We start from the raw sequence: 18129 nt of genomic DNA, 5'->3' as shown, positions 1-18129 counted from the left end.
CTGTCATAGTTTGGGTATTGAGTCTAGCCTGTTATAGTTTGGGTATTGAGTCAAGTCTATCATAGTTTGGGTATTGAGTCAAGTCTGTCATTGTTTGGGTATTGAGCCTAGCCTGTCATAGTTTGGGTATTGAGCCTAGTCTGTCATAGTTTGGGTATTGAGCTAGGTCTGTCATAGTTTGGGTATTGAGTCTAGTCTGTCATAGTTTGGGTATTGAGCCTAGCCTGTCATTGTTAGGGTATTGAGCCTAGCCTGTTATAGTTTGGGTACTGAGCCAAGTCTGTCATATTTTGGGTATTGAGTCTAGTCTGTAATAGTTTGGGTATTCAGCCAGGTCTGTCATAGTTTGGGTATTGAGTCTAGTCTGTAATAGTTTTGGTATTGAGTCTAGTATGTGATAGTTTGGGTATTGAGTCAAGTCTGTCATTGTTTGGGTATTGAGCCTAGCCTGTCATTGTTTGGGTATTTAGACAAGTCTGTCATTGTTAGGGTATTTAGACAAGTCTGTCATAGTTTGGGTACAGTAAATTCTGTCACAGTCTGGGTACAGTCAAGTCTCTCACATTTTTGGAACAGCTAGTTGCAGACCTTCTTGGCATAAAAGCTGTTAATGACAATTTTATATAATATTTGACAAATCTTTTGAATTCTTATTGAACACATTACATTTAGACAAGTGTTATGTAGTGAGAAGTAGTTATAGGAGGTAATCTCCATCATTGTCATTGTGATGATTTATAACTAAATTTCCACCTGTTAAAATTTTATGTGGATTATTCAAGATAACAGTTTTCTTGGCATTCTTCCAGAATTGTCACAGAGATCATTTTGTATAATAACAAGAGTCCCACAGGGACCTGGTGTCCATCACTGCATCATCTCTAATGGTTCTTTATCAGTTAGATTTGGATTTTGTCTCTCCTTTTTCTGCTTTCCTCTCTATTGTATATGGTATTGACAGGTAAGAAATAAACAATAAACAATGGAAACCTGCAACTAGGGTATAACTCAATGGACCACTAGGGCAAAACTCAATGGGCCACTAGGGCAAAACTCAATGGACCAATAAGGCACTATTCAATGGACCACTAGGGCACAACTCAATGGACCACTAGGGCACAATTCAATGGACCACTAGGGCACACCTCAATGGACCACTAGGGCAAATCTCAATGGACCAATAAGGCACAACTCAATGGACTAGGGCAAAACTCAATGGACCACTAGGGCACAACACAATGGACCACTAGGGTATAACTCAATGGACCAATAAGGCAAAACTCAATGGACCACTAGGGCAAAACTCAATGGACCACTAGGGCATAATTCAAGGAAGCACTGAGACACAAATCAATGGACCACTAGGGCAAAACTCAATGGACCAATAGGGCCCAATTCAAGAAGGCACTGAGACACAACTCAATGGACCACTAGGGCAAAACTCAATGGACCAATAAGGCACTACTCAATGGACCACTAGGGCACAACTCAATGGACCAATAGGGCCCAATTCAAGAAGGCACTGAGATACAACTCAATGGACCACTAGGGCAAAACTCAATGGACCAATAAGGCACTACTAAATGGACCACTAGGGCACAACTCAATGGACCACTAGGGCACAATTCAAGGAAGCACTGAGACACAACTTAATGGACCACTAGGGCAAAACTCAATGGACCACTAGGGCACAATTCAAGGGAGCACTGAGATTCAACTCAATGGACCACTAAGGCACAATTCAAGGGAGCACTGAGACACAACTCAATGGACCACTAGGGCAAAACTCAATGGACCAATAGGGCCCAATTCAAGAAGGCACTGAGACACAACTCAATGGACCACTAGGGCAAAACTCAATGGACCAATAAGGCACTACTCAATGGACCACTAGGGCACAACTCAATGGACCACTAGGGCACAATTCAAGGAAGCACTGAGACACAACTCAGTGGACCACTAGGGCACAATTCAAGGAAGCACTGAGACACAACTCAATGGACCACTAGGGCAAAATTCAATGGACCACTAGGGCACAATTCAAGGGAGCACGGAGACACAACTCAATGGACCACTAAGGCACAATTCAAGGGAGCACTGAGACACAACTCAATGGACCACTAGGGCAAAACTCAATGGACCACTAGGGCACAATTCAAGGGAGCATTGAGACACAACTCAATGGCCCTCTAGGGCACAATTCAAGTTAGCACTGAGACACAACTCAATGGACCACTAGGGCACAACTCGAGAGACCACAAGTGCATAACTCAATCAACCACTAGGGCACAACTCAAGGGACAACTAGGACACAATCCAAGGGACCACTGCGGGCTTAATTCAAGAGACCACTAGAGCTTAGTTCAAGGGATCACTCACAAAGGACCTCTAGGGCACAACTCCAGGGACCACTGAATTCCATTCTATAGGTCTGATTTAACTTTTCATGATATCCTACAGATGAGGTTTGATGATGAAGAACCACTGAACATAAATGGACATACATATGGTAGAACACCAGTAGAAACCTGCTGTGAAGGTGGGTATGTAAAAAATCACAACAAAGAAATAAGAGAAATATTTCTTTCAAAAATTTTACTTATATGATCTTATAATTTGCCAAAACCATTTAAGAATTGTGTTTCAGGTTTGGTTGACTTCAAACTTCAGACAATTCTGATATCCTTCACTTCTAAACAATGTTCTTTGACGACAGACACAGTGAGGTATCTGGTATAAGTTGATCACATCCTGTCGACCGGGGTGATGCTGAGGATGTGGAATCCAGCACCTATGATGCTGGCTGTAGCCTCACAAAGGAGAATCCGACTCATGTTCACCTTGACAATTGTACCTGTAATAATAAAAAAAGAATGTAAAAATTCATCAAGATGTCTTTGTTATCAGGCGACATATTTGAAATAGTTGTGAAATCAGCCAACAGTATGAGGTGAAATACTATTATTTTTTATGAAAATAAATGACTTTGGTCGCTGTTGAAGGTCATTGGATTTAACAGTTGAAACTGCCTACAGTGTAATTGTAGTGTTGGTGTAGAGTGCTGAGAGCAATGGCTACCAGGTTCAATCCTATGTGTTTGACCAGTATCTTAGAATGTCATCGGCTGAATCAGCATCCCTGGGGTAGCTTGTATATGTATTTTTTTTTCTATAAGTAAAAGTCTACTCATGAGATAAGGTCAATAAGTAACATTTCCTTCAACAATTGAGCTTTGAAATGCCTTAACAAGCCGAAGTTCAAATCACCTTTATTAAATAAAAAATTGAAGGTCACAGGAGTAAGCTACAAAAATCTGTATTAAATCTGGAGACAATGAACTGACAGTATGTCCTGGTCATCATCTTAAGACATTTACTTAATATTGTTTGGTACGTGTTGTAGTAAGTCTGATGTTACATGTTGTAGTAAGTCTGATGTTACAGATCAAACATAAATATGTATAATCTTTTATTTATATTAATTTTTGCTCATCAGACAATTAAGTGTATCAATTAAAAGTTTGTAGGAATTTAGAATCCTAAAACCAGACAACTTTCACATGAAGAGAAGACGACATTTTGTGTCAGAATGTTAGATTGCATTGACTGGAGGAGTTTTCCTTACAGTACAACATACAACATAGAAGATGTAAGGTGGATGGAATCAGACTGACATGACCCTTCTAGTTTATTAAGGCTGAATATCGGAACAGTGATATAAACTAACAACCATCACGGAAGCTATCCTGGCTGATGGAAAACGTCTGTCAGGATCTCACAGCTCCAGCTTGAGTGTCATCCCCAGATGTGATCAAATGTGAAGGATGAAAGTCCAACAATTACTGAGGATTCAACAGAAGAACTATCCTAACACAATTAGTGGAGCTTGTGATGGAGAAGAATTTACTGGGCCACACCACACAAGTGTTGACAGATAACATACAGCCTGAGATAATAACACTATAACTATTGATGACCACAGCCTTGTGCTACCTCAGCTGTTTTTCTACACTTGATATATTGACCATTCCATCTATAACTGTGGTTATTCTATATTACCTCCACAAAACCAACACTCATTCACAAGGCCTATAACACATTGGGAGGCTGATACACTTAACTGATAATTTGTCTTGTGAACAAAGTGATGGACAGTTTTATTATTTATCTTAACCAATGAAACAATAATATGAGGTAAATAAAGGGACCATGACCTGTGTAAAATTGTTACAAATTCAGCTGGCTGCTAGAAGTGGACAATTGGTCAACATCAGATTAACACACACCAATAATGATAGCATGTAGTTATAAAGCACTGGTCCTGTGGATAATTATTTTGATATCTGATCACCGTAAACCACAAAGGTAAGATCCTGTCTTAATACTAGTGTATATTTTGATATAAATTTTTAAATGCTGATGATTTTATAAGTGTGGTTTAATCATAATTTGATATCATCTCGAAAAGTGAACACAATATTTCAAACATTTGAGCTATTAATGCTCAAGAACTCCCAAAAAAATGTGGATTTTTTTTTGTTCCCATGGTAACACAACATATGACTTTATCTAAAATGAAAACTTGTCCATATTATTTCTTGATACATTTTCGCTTGATGGCCTTTGATGAATATGAGGCTGACAAGATACTGCAGCCATCCCCTAATCCTTAGGCTGATGGCTCTAAAGGTGTATGGTGGATGAGGCCAGGGAAAGTCCAAACTATAATATATGTTTTTTTAAGCAAACATATCATTTATTGGAATAAAACTGAATTCCATAAGTCTACCAACCCTATATCACAAATCACAAAAACCAGTCAAAATGTCCTTGGACTTGGGGCTGAGACATTTAAAAGTTTACAACTGTTAAAAGAAGCTGCACAACTGACTTACACTCAAAATATCCTCCCAGCTTGGATGAAAAAAAAATTACACTTAAAATATCCTGGCAGCATGGACGAAAAAACCTCCCACTAAGTAAAGCCTCATTCTGAATGTGAAAGTACTTCCTGCATGCTCTAGTCCTACTTATGTGCTGTGCCTTGCATGTTGGTAAGGTGTTAACACAAAGTGAGGCAAATGACCTGGTGAAATCTGTGATATAAAAATCCTGTAAAAGATTACTGGTGGTAGACACACTGCTGTAACTGGAACACCTCATCATATTGTATTAAGATAGAAATACGATTTGAAATATACACATGTACTTGACATGACTGAAAATTATCAAATAGATTGAAAAATACAAAATTTATGGTATTATGCAGTTTAATTTGGCATTTGGCTATAACGTTTCATCTTAAATCTTATTGAAAGGTGATATTCTCTTGTGTGTCTTTTGTAATCTTTACAAATGAAACTGAATGGCTAACACTGCATGTATTCTCAGAGGGACAAAATGCCTCAAGTATTTCTAAACATAAAACAACAGTCATTCAATTTACCTCTCTATAATGGAATCTATTATCATAACATGCTTTTCAAACAGACATCTAACCAATTACACTGTATGCATGCATTCATCTCACGAACACTGAAAGGACATCCTTAAATGACCCTCGCTCCTGTTATGACATTAAGCAATTTAAAACTAACTTGGCTTGCATACATAGAGAGACCATCCTTAAATTACCTTTTTCCTGGAACAATCAATAATACAAAACCAAAAACAAACTATCAAATCCCATATAAATAACAGACTGAAATATCAACACACAGACCAAAATAAAAACATGTGTCAGATCTCATGTAAACAACACACAGACCAAAATAACAACATGTGTCAGATCTCATGTAAACAACACACAGACCAAAATAACAACATGTGTCAGATCTCATGTAAACAACACACAGACTGAAATAACAACATGTGTCAGATCTCATGTAAACAACACACAGACCAAAATAACAACATGTGTCAGATCTCATGTAAACAACACACAGACCAAAATAACAACATGTGTCAGATCTCATGTAAACAAAACACAGACCAAAATAACAACATGTGTCAGATCTCATGTAAACAACACACAGACCAAAATAACAACATGTGTCAGATCTCATGTAAACAACACACAGACCAAAATAACAACATGTGTCAGATCTCATGTAAACAACACACAGACCAAAATAACAACATGTGTCAGATCTCATGTAAACAACACACAGACTGAAATAACAACATGTGTCAGATCTCATGTAAACAACACACAGACTGAAATAACAACATGTGTCAGATCTCATGTAAACAACACACAGACCAAAATAACAACATGTGTCAGATCTCATGTAAACAACACACAGACCAAAATAACAACATGTGTCAGATCTCATGTAAACAACACACAGACTGAACTAACAACATGTGTCAGATCTCATGTAAACAACACACAGACTGAAATAACAACATGTGTCAGATCTCATGTAAACAACACACAGACTGAAATAACAACATGTGTCAGATCTCATGTAAACAACACACAGACCAAAATAACAACATGTGTCAGATCTCATGTAAACAACACACAGACCAAAATAACAACATGTGTCAGATCTCATGTAAACAACACACAGACCAAAATAACAACATGTGTCAGATCTCATGTAAACAACACACAGACCGAAATAACAACATGTGTCAGATCTCATGTAAACAACACACAGACCAAAATAACAACATGTGTCAGATCTCATGTAAACAACACACAGACCAAAATAACAACATGTGTCAGATCTCATGTAAACAAAACACAGACCAAAATAACAACATGTGTCAGATCTCATGTAAACAACACACAGACCAAAATAACAACATGTGTCAGATCTCATGTAAACAACACACAGACCAAAATAACAACATGTGTCAGATCTCATGTAAACAACACACAGACCGAAATAACAACATGTGTCAGATCTCATGTAAACAACACACAGACCGAAATAACAACATGTGTCAGATCTCATGTAAACAACACACAGACCAAAATAACAACATGTGTCAGATCTCATGTAAACAACACACAGACCAAAATAACAACATGTGTCAGATCTTATGTAAACAACACACAGACCAAAATAACAACATGTGTCAGATCTCATGTAAACAACACACAGACTGAACTAACAACATGTGTCAGATCTCATGTAAACAACACACAGACTGAAATAACAACATGTGTCAGATCTCATGTAAACAACACACAGACTGAAATAACAACATGTGTCGGATCTCATGTAAACAACACACAGACCAAAATAACAACATGTGTCAGATCTCATGTAAACAACACACAGACCAAAATAACAACATGTGTCAGATCTCATGTAAACAACACACAGACCAAAATAACAACATGTGTCAGATCTCATGTAAACAAAACACAGACTGAAATAACAACATGTGTCAGATCTCATGTAAACAACACACAGACCAAAATAACAACATGTGTCAGATCTCATGTAAACAAAACACAGACTGAAATAACAACATGTGTCAGATCTCATGTAAACAACACACAGAACAAAATAACAACATGTGTCAGATCTCATGTAAACAACACACAGACCAAAATAACAACATGTGTCAGATCTCATGTAAACAACACACAGACCAAAATAACAACATGTGTCAGATCTCATGTAAACAACACACAGACCAAAATAACAACATGTGTCAGATCTCATGTAAACAACACACAGACCAAAATAACAACATGTGTCAGATCTCATGTAAACAACACACAGACCAAAATTACAACATGTGTCAGATCTCATGTAAACAACACACAGACTGAACTAACAACATGTGTCAGATCTCATGTAAACAACACACAGACTGAAATAACAACATGTGTCAGATCTCATGTAAACAACACACAGACTGAAATAACAACATGTGTCAGATCTCATGTAAACAACACACAGACCAAAATAACAACATGTGTCAGATCTTATGTAAACAACACACAGACCAAAATAACAACATGTGTCAGATCTCATGTAAACAAAACACAGACTGAAATAACAACATGTGTCAGATCTCATGTAAACAACACACAAACAAAAATAACAACATGTGTCAGATCTCATGTAAACAACACACAGACCAAAATAACAACATGTGTCAGATCTCATGTAAACAACACACAGACCAAAATAACAACATGTGTCAGATCTCATGTAAACAAAACACAGACTGAAATAACAACATGTGTCAGATCTCATGTAAACAACACACAGACCAAAATAACAACATGTGTCAGATCTCATGTAAACAACACACAGACCAAAATTACAACATGTGTCAGATCTCATGTAAACAACACACAGACTGAACTAACAACATGTGTCAGATCTCATGTAAACAACACACAGACCAAAATAACAACATGTGTCAGATCTCATGTAAACAACACACAGACTGAACTAACAACATGTGTCAGATCTCATGTAAACAACACACAGACCAAAATAACAACATGTGTCAGATCTCATGTAAACAACACACAGACCAAAATTACAACATGTGTCAGATCTCATGTAAACAACACACAGACTGAACTAACAACATGTGTCAGATCTCATGTAAACAACACACAGACTGAAATAACAACATGTGTCAGATCTCATGTAAACAACACACAGACTGAACTAACAACATGTGTCAGATCTCATGTAAACAAAACACAGACTGAAATAACAACATGTGTCAGATCTCATGTAAACAACACACAAACAAAAATAACAACATGTGTCAGATCTCATGTAAACAACACACAGACCAAAATAACAACATGTGTCAGATCTCATGTAAACAACACACAGACCAAAATAACAACATGTGTCAGATCTCATGTAAACAACACACAGACCAAAATAACAACATGTGTCAGATCTCATGTAAACAACACACAGACCAAAATAACAACATGTGTCAGATCTCATGTAAACAACACACAGACCAAAATTACAACATGTGTCAGATCTCATGTAAACAACACACAGACTGAACTAACAACATGTGTCAGATCTCATGTAAACAACACACAGACTGAAATAACAACATGTGTCAGATCTCATGTAAACAACACACAGACTGAAATAACAACATGTGTCAGATCTCATGTAAACAACACACAGACCAAAATAACAACATGTGTCAGATCTTATGTAAACAACACACAGACCAAAATAACAACATGTGTCAGATCTCATGTAAACAAAACACAGACTGAAATAACAACATGTGTCAGATCTCATGTAAACAACACACAAACAAAAATAACAACATGTGTCAGATCTCATGTAAACAACACACAGACCAAAATAACAACATGTGTCAGATCTCATGTAAACAACACACAGACCAAAATAACAACATGTGTCAGATCTCATGTAAACAAAACACAGACTGAAATAACAACATGTGTCAGATCTCATGTAAACAACACACAGACCAAAATAACAACATGTGTCAGATCTCATGTAAACAACACACAGACCAAAATTACAACATGTGTCAGATCTCATGTAAACAACACACAGACTGAACTAACAACATGTGTCAGATCTCATGTAAACAACACACAGACCAAAATAACAACATGTGTCAGATCTCATGTAAACAACACACAGACTGAACTAACAACATGTGTCAGATCTCATGTAAACAACACACAGACCAAAATAACAACATGTGTCAGATCTCATGTAAACAACACACAGACCAAAATTACAACATGTGTCAGATCTCATGTAAACAACACACAGACTGAACTAACAATATGTGTCAGATCTCATGTAAACAACACACAGACTGAAATAACAACATGTGTCAGATCTCATGTAAACAACACACAGACTGAACTAACAACATGTGTCAGATCTCATGTAAACAACACACAGACCAAAATAACAACATGTGTCAGATCTCATGTAAACAAAACACAGACCAAAATAACAACATGTGTCAGATCTCATGTAAACAACACACAGACCAAAATAACAACATGTGTCAGATCTCATGTAAACAACACACAGACCAAAATAACAACATGTGTCAGATCTCATGTAAACAACACACAAACCAAAATAACAACATGTGTCAGATCTCATGTAAACAACACACAAACCAAAATAACAACATGTGTCATATCTCATGTAAACAACACACAAACCAAAATAACAACATGTGTCAGATCTCATGTAAACAACACACAGACTGAAATAACAACATGTGTCAGATCTCATGTAAACAACACACAGACTGAACTATCAACATGTGTCAGATCTCATGTAAACAACACACAGACTGAAATAACAACATATGTCAGATCTCATGTAAACAACACGCAGACTGAAATAACAACATTTGTCAGATCTCATGTAAACAACACACAGACTGAAATAACAACATGTGTCAGATCTCATGTAAACAACACACAGACTGAAATAACAACATGTGTCAGATCTCATGTAAACAACACACAGACTGAACTAACAACATGTGTCAGATCTCATGTAAACAACACACAGACTGAAATAACAACATGTGTCAGATCTCATGTAAACAACACACAGACTGAAATAACAACATGTGTCAGATCTCATGTAAACAACACACAGACTGAACTAACAACAGGTGTCAGATCTCATGTAAACAACACACAGACCAAAATAACAACATGTGTCAGATCTTATGTAAACAACACACAAACCAAAATAACAACATGTGTCAGATGTCATGTAAACAACACACAGACTGAACTAACAACATGTGTCAGATCTCATGTAAACAACACACAAACCAAAATAACAACATGTGTCAGATCTCATGTAAACAACACACAGACCAAAATTACAACATGTGTCAGATCTCATGTAAACAACACACAGACTGAACTAACAACATGTGTCAGATCTCATGTAAACAACACACAGACTGAAATAACAACATGTGTCAGATCTCATGTAAACAACACACAGACTGAACTAACAACATGTGTCAGATCTCATGTAAACAACACACAGACCAAAATAACAACATGTGTCAGATCTCATGTAAACAACACACAGACCAAAATTACAACATGTGTCAGATCTCATGTAAACAACACACAGACTGAACTAACAACATGTGTCAGATCTCATGTAAACAACACACAGACTGAAATAACAACATGTGTCAGATCTCATGTAAACAACACACAGACTGAACTAACAACATGTGTCAGATCTCATGTAAACAACACACAGACCAAAATAACAACATGTGTCAGATCTCATGTAAACAAAACACAGACCAAAATAACAACATGTGTCAGATCTCATGTAAACAACACACAGACCAAAATAACAACATGTGTCAGATCTCATGTAAACAACACACAGACCAAAATAACAACATGTGTCAGATCTCATGTAAACAACACACAAACCAAAATAACATGTGTCAGATCTCATGTAAACAACACACAAACCAAAATAACAACATGTGTCATATCTCATGTAAACAACACACAAACCAAAATAACAACATGTGTCAGATCTCATGTAAACAACACACAGACTGAAATAACAACATGTGTCAGATCTCATGTAAACAACACACAGACTGAACTAACAACATGTGTCAGATCTCATGTAAACAACACACAGACTGAAATAACAACATGTGTCAGATCTCATGTAAACAACACGCAGACTGAAATAACAACATTTGTCAGATCTCATGTAAACAACACACAGACTGAAATAACAACATGTGTCAGATCTCATGTAAACAACACACAGACTGAAATAACAACATGTGTCAGATCTCATGTAAACAACACACAGACTGAACTAACAACATGTGTCAGATCTCATGTAAACAACACACAGACTGAAATAACAACATGTGTCAGATCTCATGTAAACAACACACAGACTGAAATAACAACATGTGTCAGATCTCATGTAAACAACACACAGACTGAACTAACAACAGGTGTCAGATCTCATGTAAACAACACACAGACCAAAATAACAACATGTGTCAGATCTTATGTAAACAACACACAAACCAAAATAACAACATGTGTCAGATGTCATGTAAACAACACACAGACTGAACTAACAACATGTGTCAGATCTCATGTAAACAACACACAAACCAAAATAACAACATGTGTCAGATCTCATGTAAACAACACACAAACCAAAATAACAACATGCGTCAGATCTCATGTAAACAACACACAAACCAAAATAACAACATGTGTCAGATCTCATGTAAACAACACACAGACTGAACTAACAACATGTGCCAGATCTCATGTAAACAACACACAGACTGAAATAACAACATGTGTCAGATCTCATGTAAACAAAACACAGACTGAACTAACAACATGTGTCAGATCTCATGTAAACAAAACACAGACTGAAATAACAACATGTGTCAGATCTCATGTAAACAACACACAGACTGAACTAAAAACATGTGTCAGATATCATGTAAACAACACACAGACTGAAATAACAACATGTGTCAGATCTCATGTAAACAACACACAGACCAAAATAACAACATGTGTCAGATCTCATGTAAACAACACACAGACCAAAATTACAACATGTGTCAGATCTCATGTAAACAACACACAGACTGAACTAACAACATGTGTCAGATCTCATGTAAACAACACACAGACTGAAATAACAACATGTGTCAGATCTCATGTAAACAACACACAGACTGAAATAACAACATGTGTCAGATCTCATGTAAACAACACACAGACCAAAATAACAACATGTGTCAGATCTCATGTAAACAACACACAGACCAAAATAACAACATGTGTCAGATCTCATGTAAACAACACACAGACCGAAATAACAACATGTGTCAGATCTCATGTAAACAACACACAGACTGAAATAACAACATGTGTCAGATCTCATGTAAACAACACACAGACTGAAATAACAACATGTGTCAGATCTCATGTAAACAACACACAGACTGAACTAACAACATGTGTCAGATCTCATGTAAACAACACACAGACTGAAATAACAACATGTGTCAGATCTCATGTAAACAACACGCAGACTGAAATAACAACATTTGTCAGATCTCATGTAAACAACACACAGACTGAAATAACAACATGTGTCAGATCTCATGTAAACAACACACAGACTGAAATAACAACATGTGTCAGATCTCATGTAAACAACACACAGACTGAACTAACAACATGTGTCAGATCTCATGTAAACAACACACAGACTGAAATAACAACATGTGTCAGATCTCATGTAAACAACACACAGACCAAAATAACAACATGTGTCAGATCTCATGTAAACAACACACAGACCAAAATAACAACATGTGTCAGATCTCATGTAAACAACACACAGACTGAAATAACAACATGTGTCAGATCTCATGTAAACAACACACAGACTGAAATAACAACATGTGTCAGATCTCATGTAAACAACACACAGACTGAAATAACAACATGTGTCAGATCTCATGTAAACAACACACAGACTGAACTAACAACATGTGTCAGATCTCATGTAAACAACACACAGACTGAAATAACAACATGTGTCAGATCTCATGTAAACAACACGCAGACTGAAATAACAACATTTGTCAGATCTCATGTAAACAACACACAGACTGAAATAACAACATGTGTCAGATCTCATGTAAACAACACACAGACTGAAATAACAACATGTGTCAGATCTCATGTAAACAACACACAGACTGAACTAACAACATGTGTCAGATCTCATGTAAACAACACACAGACTGAAATAACAACATGTGTCAGATCTCATGTAAACAACACACAGACTGAAATAACAACATGTGTCAGATCTCATATCAACCACACACAGACTGAACTAACAACATATGTAGATTCTATTGCTTGACCTATTAATAAACAAAATGTTTGGAACATTAAGCCAGAATTGCTACTTCAGATAGCAGACATTTGGTATATTGACCACAGTAGGAAGTTCAATGTATAATGTGCGAAGGGCTTGAGTTTGTTAGCCACGTGAATGACGACTGCCTGTTACTGCTCGACAAATTGTTGTAATGGTAACCCATTGGATTAGCCAAGGATTTAGGCAGAATGGCTCCAATCTATGTAGACAGCTTAAATACAGATTTATAGAAAAGATAAAAAAAATAACTCCAAGAGTAATTTTGATTAAATGGCTTTGTTGGAAACCTACAGGACATATCTGTGCAGACAAGAAACTGTCCAATTTCACCAGAGCTGTTCTCTCCATGGCCAATTACCTGCTATGTTATCTCTATGTCAAGGGCTGCTGGTCCTCCAAGCAATAAGAAAAATGTTCCTGCTTAGAATTTCAACAACACAATCAATGGTTGTGGCTGGTAATGCGAGCCCATTAAGTGGCCCATCAGCTCTCTCTGAGGTGGTAATGTCGTGATCACTACTAATAGCTCTAATGAATTGAGACGTGCTTTTATTGCACTGAGCCAAACCATGCTGTGTCACCACCAAACCCCTTGTCCTGTGGCGCCTCTGGATTACAATCATATATCTTTTATTTCTGTAAATTTGACTACCTAAAGGCTCAAAATAAATTTTGTAGGCAGAAGCTGGCTATCTATTTAACAATTGAGTGATTCCTTAACATGGCTTTGACCAGACTGCACATGCACTTTGTCCCAAATTACAGTCTGGGGTCATAAATTCTTCGACAAAATGGAGCTGAAACCGGAGAGACAGAGGGATGTAAGTTTGTCTTAATACAATCAGTATTGATGTGGCCTAGAGGCCCAGTTGATCTAGGCTCTGTTGCAGTATAATAACCAAGGGAACCAGGCAAACTTTCCACTGTACTGCTGAGACAGCAATAAACAATCTTTATGTACTAAATGAACAGGGCAATCCTAATTTGGATTCTGAATAGAAACTGCTTTACAATGTTTAGACTATCAATTTTTTCTGATGCTTTCCTTCAGAAACTTCTTGTATATTTCAACTGATAGGTTCCAGATTGAGATTCCAGGCTACAGAAGGCTTTGAATTGATTGGATTCAGTTGTCTATTATATTATGCGGAGTGGTCAATCTTGGACAGGCCAGTTTGGGGACCCATCTGGGCCTCAGAGGATCTGGGGTATTTCTTGAGTATATACATTTGCCTAATACAATCAATCTACTTACAGAACTATATAAAGCTGCAGTATATGCTGGTGTTAGGACTTGTAGCCTTCATCGTGTCACAGCCAGATTCACAATTTATTAATCCTACAACACTCTGACCTTTTCTAAACCTAACTTTGTCTAATGTTGTTGCTGTTTGATTATGATTCAATTGCATAAAATCTCTACACCAAATACAAGATGATGGAGATTTTGCCCAATCGATACACAACACCATTTTACCGCCTGATGTATAGCATTTAATTAAAGAGACACAGGCTCTATGAGACCTGAAACCACTCCCATCTCGTCTTTTCTATAGGTTGTGTTCAAAATCAAACTACTTATATACCACAAGTACAGAGAAAAAACACTTAATATCATGTGTTATTTGTCCTATGATAACACATGTAAGTGGAATGTGACATTAACAGGTGACACATTTTTTCAGATATCTAAACCGGATGTGCCAAAGTGTTTTTTTTCATGCAAAAATTGTCTGAAAATGTAGTAATTTTCTGTATTGTCCCTTTAATAACTGAATTTTTCATCTTTCTTTGGTATTTATGCAACTCTCAGAGTATCATAAATTTTCATAAACAACTATATCACATTTGTACTTGTGATCAAATTATCAATAATTCTCCATGCTTGTATGTGTGATTGGTAGATATTTTGTCTCAGAATTCACCCATATCACCTACAGGTTGATAATACATTGTAAAGTATTGTGTTCTAGTTGTTTTTCTGTGTTCAGTTGATCCAGACATCAATGCAGATTTCATGTTAAAAGCTTTTATCTTATCTTATAAATCTTATATTGGAAATACACATCTCATAAGTCTTGTATTGGAAATACACATCTCATAAGTCTTGTACTGGAAATACACATCTGGTAAATCTTTTATTGGAAATACACATCTCATAAGTCTAGTATTGGAAATACACATCTCATAAGTCTTGTATTGGAAATACACATCTCATAAGTCTAGTATTGGAAATACACATCTGGTAAATCTTTTGTATTGGAAATACACATCTCATAAGTCTTGTATTGGAAAAACACATCTGGTTAATCTTGTATTGAAAATATACATCTCATAAGTCTTGTATTGGAAATACACATCTCATAAGTCTTGTATTGGAAATACATATCTCATAAGTCTTGTACTGGAAATACACATCTCATAAGTCTTGTATTGGAAATACACATCTCATAAGTCTTGTATTGGAAATACACATCTCATAAGTCTAGTATTGGAAATACACATCTGGTAAATCTTTTGTATTGGAAATACACATCTCATAAGTCTTGTATTGGAAAAACACATCTGGTTAATCTTGTATTGAAAATATACATCTCATAAGTCTTGTATTGGAAATACACATCTCATAAGTCTTGTATTGGAAATACATATCTCATAAGTCTTGTACTGGAAATACACATCTCATAAGTCTTGTACTGGAAATACACATCTCATAAGTCTTGTATTGGAAATACACATCTCATAAGTCTTGCATTGGAAATACACATCTCATAAGTCTAGTATTGGAAATACACATCTCATAAGTCTAGTATTGGAAATACACATCTCATAAGTCTTGTATTGGAAATACACATCTCATAAGTCTTGTACTGGAAATACACATCTCATAAGTCTTGTATTGGAAATACACATCTCATAAGTCTAGTATTGGAAATACACATCTGGTAAATCTTTTGTATTGGAAATACACATCTCATAAGTCTTGTATTGGAAAAACACATCTGGTTAATCTTGTATTGAAAATATACATCTCATAAGTCTTGTACTGGAAATACACATCTGGTAAGTCTTGTACTGGAAATACACATCTCATATGTCTTGTATTGGAAATACACATCTGGTAAGTCTTGTATTGGAAATACACATCTCATAAGTCTTGTACTGGAAATACACATCTAGTAAATCTTGTATTGGAAATACACATCTCATAAGTCTAGTATTGGAAATACACATCTGGTAAATCTTTTGTATTGGAAATACACATCTCATAAGTCTTGTATTGGAAATACACATCTGGTAAATCTTGTATCGGAAATACACATCTCATAAGTCTTGTATTGGAAATACACATCTCATAAGTCTTGTTTTGGAAATACACATCCATAAGTCTTGTATTGGAACTATAGGAAATTCTGCTTAGATTTAATGAGTACTAAATATCTTTTCACAGACATTCTTTGTTGTTTTAAAACTGATCCTAATATTATTATCATTATATTATTACAATCTTTATGGCCCATCAACATATAAAAGGTCATTAAGGTCATCAACCGGTGTGATCCTAATATACATACATAAGATTCCTCTTCCAGACCTTATAGCAGGACATCCAAAACTTTTAATGTTATTAGGCATCCACTGGCACTTTTATACGATTGTGACAACATGTGACAATGAGTATAGATTTATACTTTTAACACTAATGACTTGGATTGCACTAGCCAATTATAAAACAATTCTACCAGACATTGCAGGACCTAGCTGAACCTTACAGGTAACAGGGCTGAACTCAAGAGTTTGCATGGTGTATAAAACTGGCCTCAGTTTTGATGTGATGCTGTTTACATATCATGTCCAGTTGTGACACTTAAATCGCCCTTGGGCATTGATCCCTAGTACTTCACCTGACACTCATGTTTTTTGTGATATGTGCTGAAATGAATTGATATTAAGAGTAAGTTTTACATTAAATTGAGAACGTAAGCTATTTGCCAAATATTTATTGTTAATACAGCAAGGTACTGGTCAGATAACATAAGTATATAGGTCAGATAACATAAGTACGCTGGTCAGATAACATAAGTATATTGGTCAGATAACATAAGTACACTGGTCAGATAACATAAGTATACTGTCAGATAACATAAGTACACTGGTCAGATAACATA

At 36.2% G+C, this 18129-nt stretch overlaps 1 protein-coding gene across 1 annotated transcript in view; it reads right to left on the bottom strand.

Moving 5' to 3' along the window:
* Positions 1-2588: 2588 nt before the first annotated feature.
* The window catches only part of LOC132547033 (arginine--tRNA ligase, cytoplasmic-like), a 122662-nt gene continuing 107121 nt past the window's right edge, over positions 2589-18129 (bottom strand). The window contains exon 15 of the mRNA XM_060210784.1: positions 2589-2854. Within this exon, the coding sequence (XP_060066767.1) occupies positions 2745-2854 (110 nt within the window). The 3' untranslated portion in view covers positions 2589-2744. The remainder of the gene's footprint in view (positions 2855-18129) is intronic.

Source organism: Ylistrum balloti, unplaced genomic scaffold, assembly GCF_031769215.1.
Source record: "Ylistrum balloti isolate Yb309-2 unplaced genomic scaffold, AGI_CSIRO_Ybal_v1 Utg369612, whole genome shotgun sequence".
Lineage (NCBI taxonomy): Eukaryota > Metazoa > Mollusca > Bivalvia > Pectinida > Pectinidae > Ylistrum > Ylistrum balloti.
Note: the sequence above shows the minus strand (reverse complement) of the source record. Positions and strands in the feature narration are given on the sequence as shown.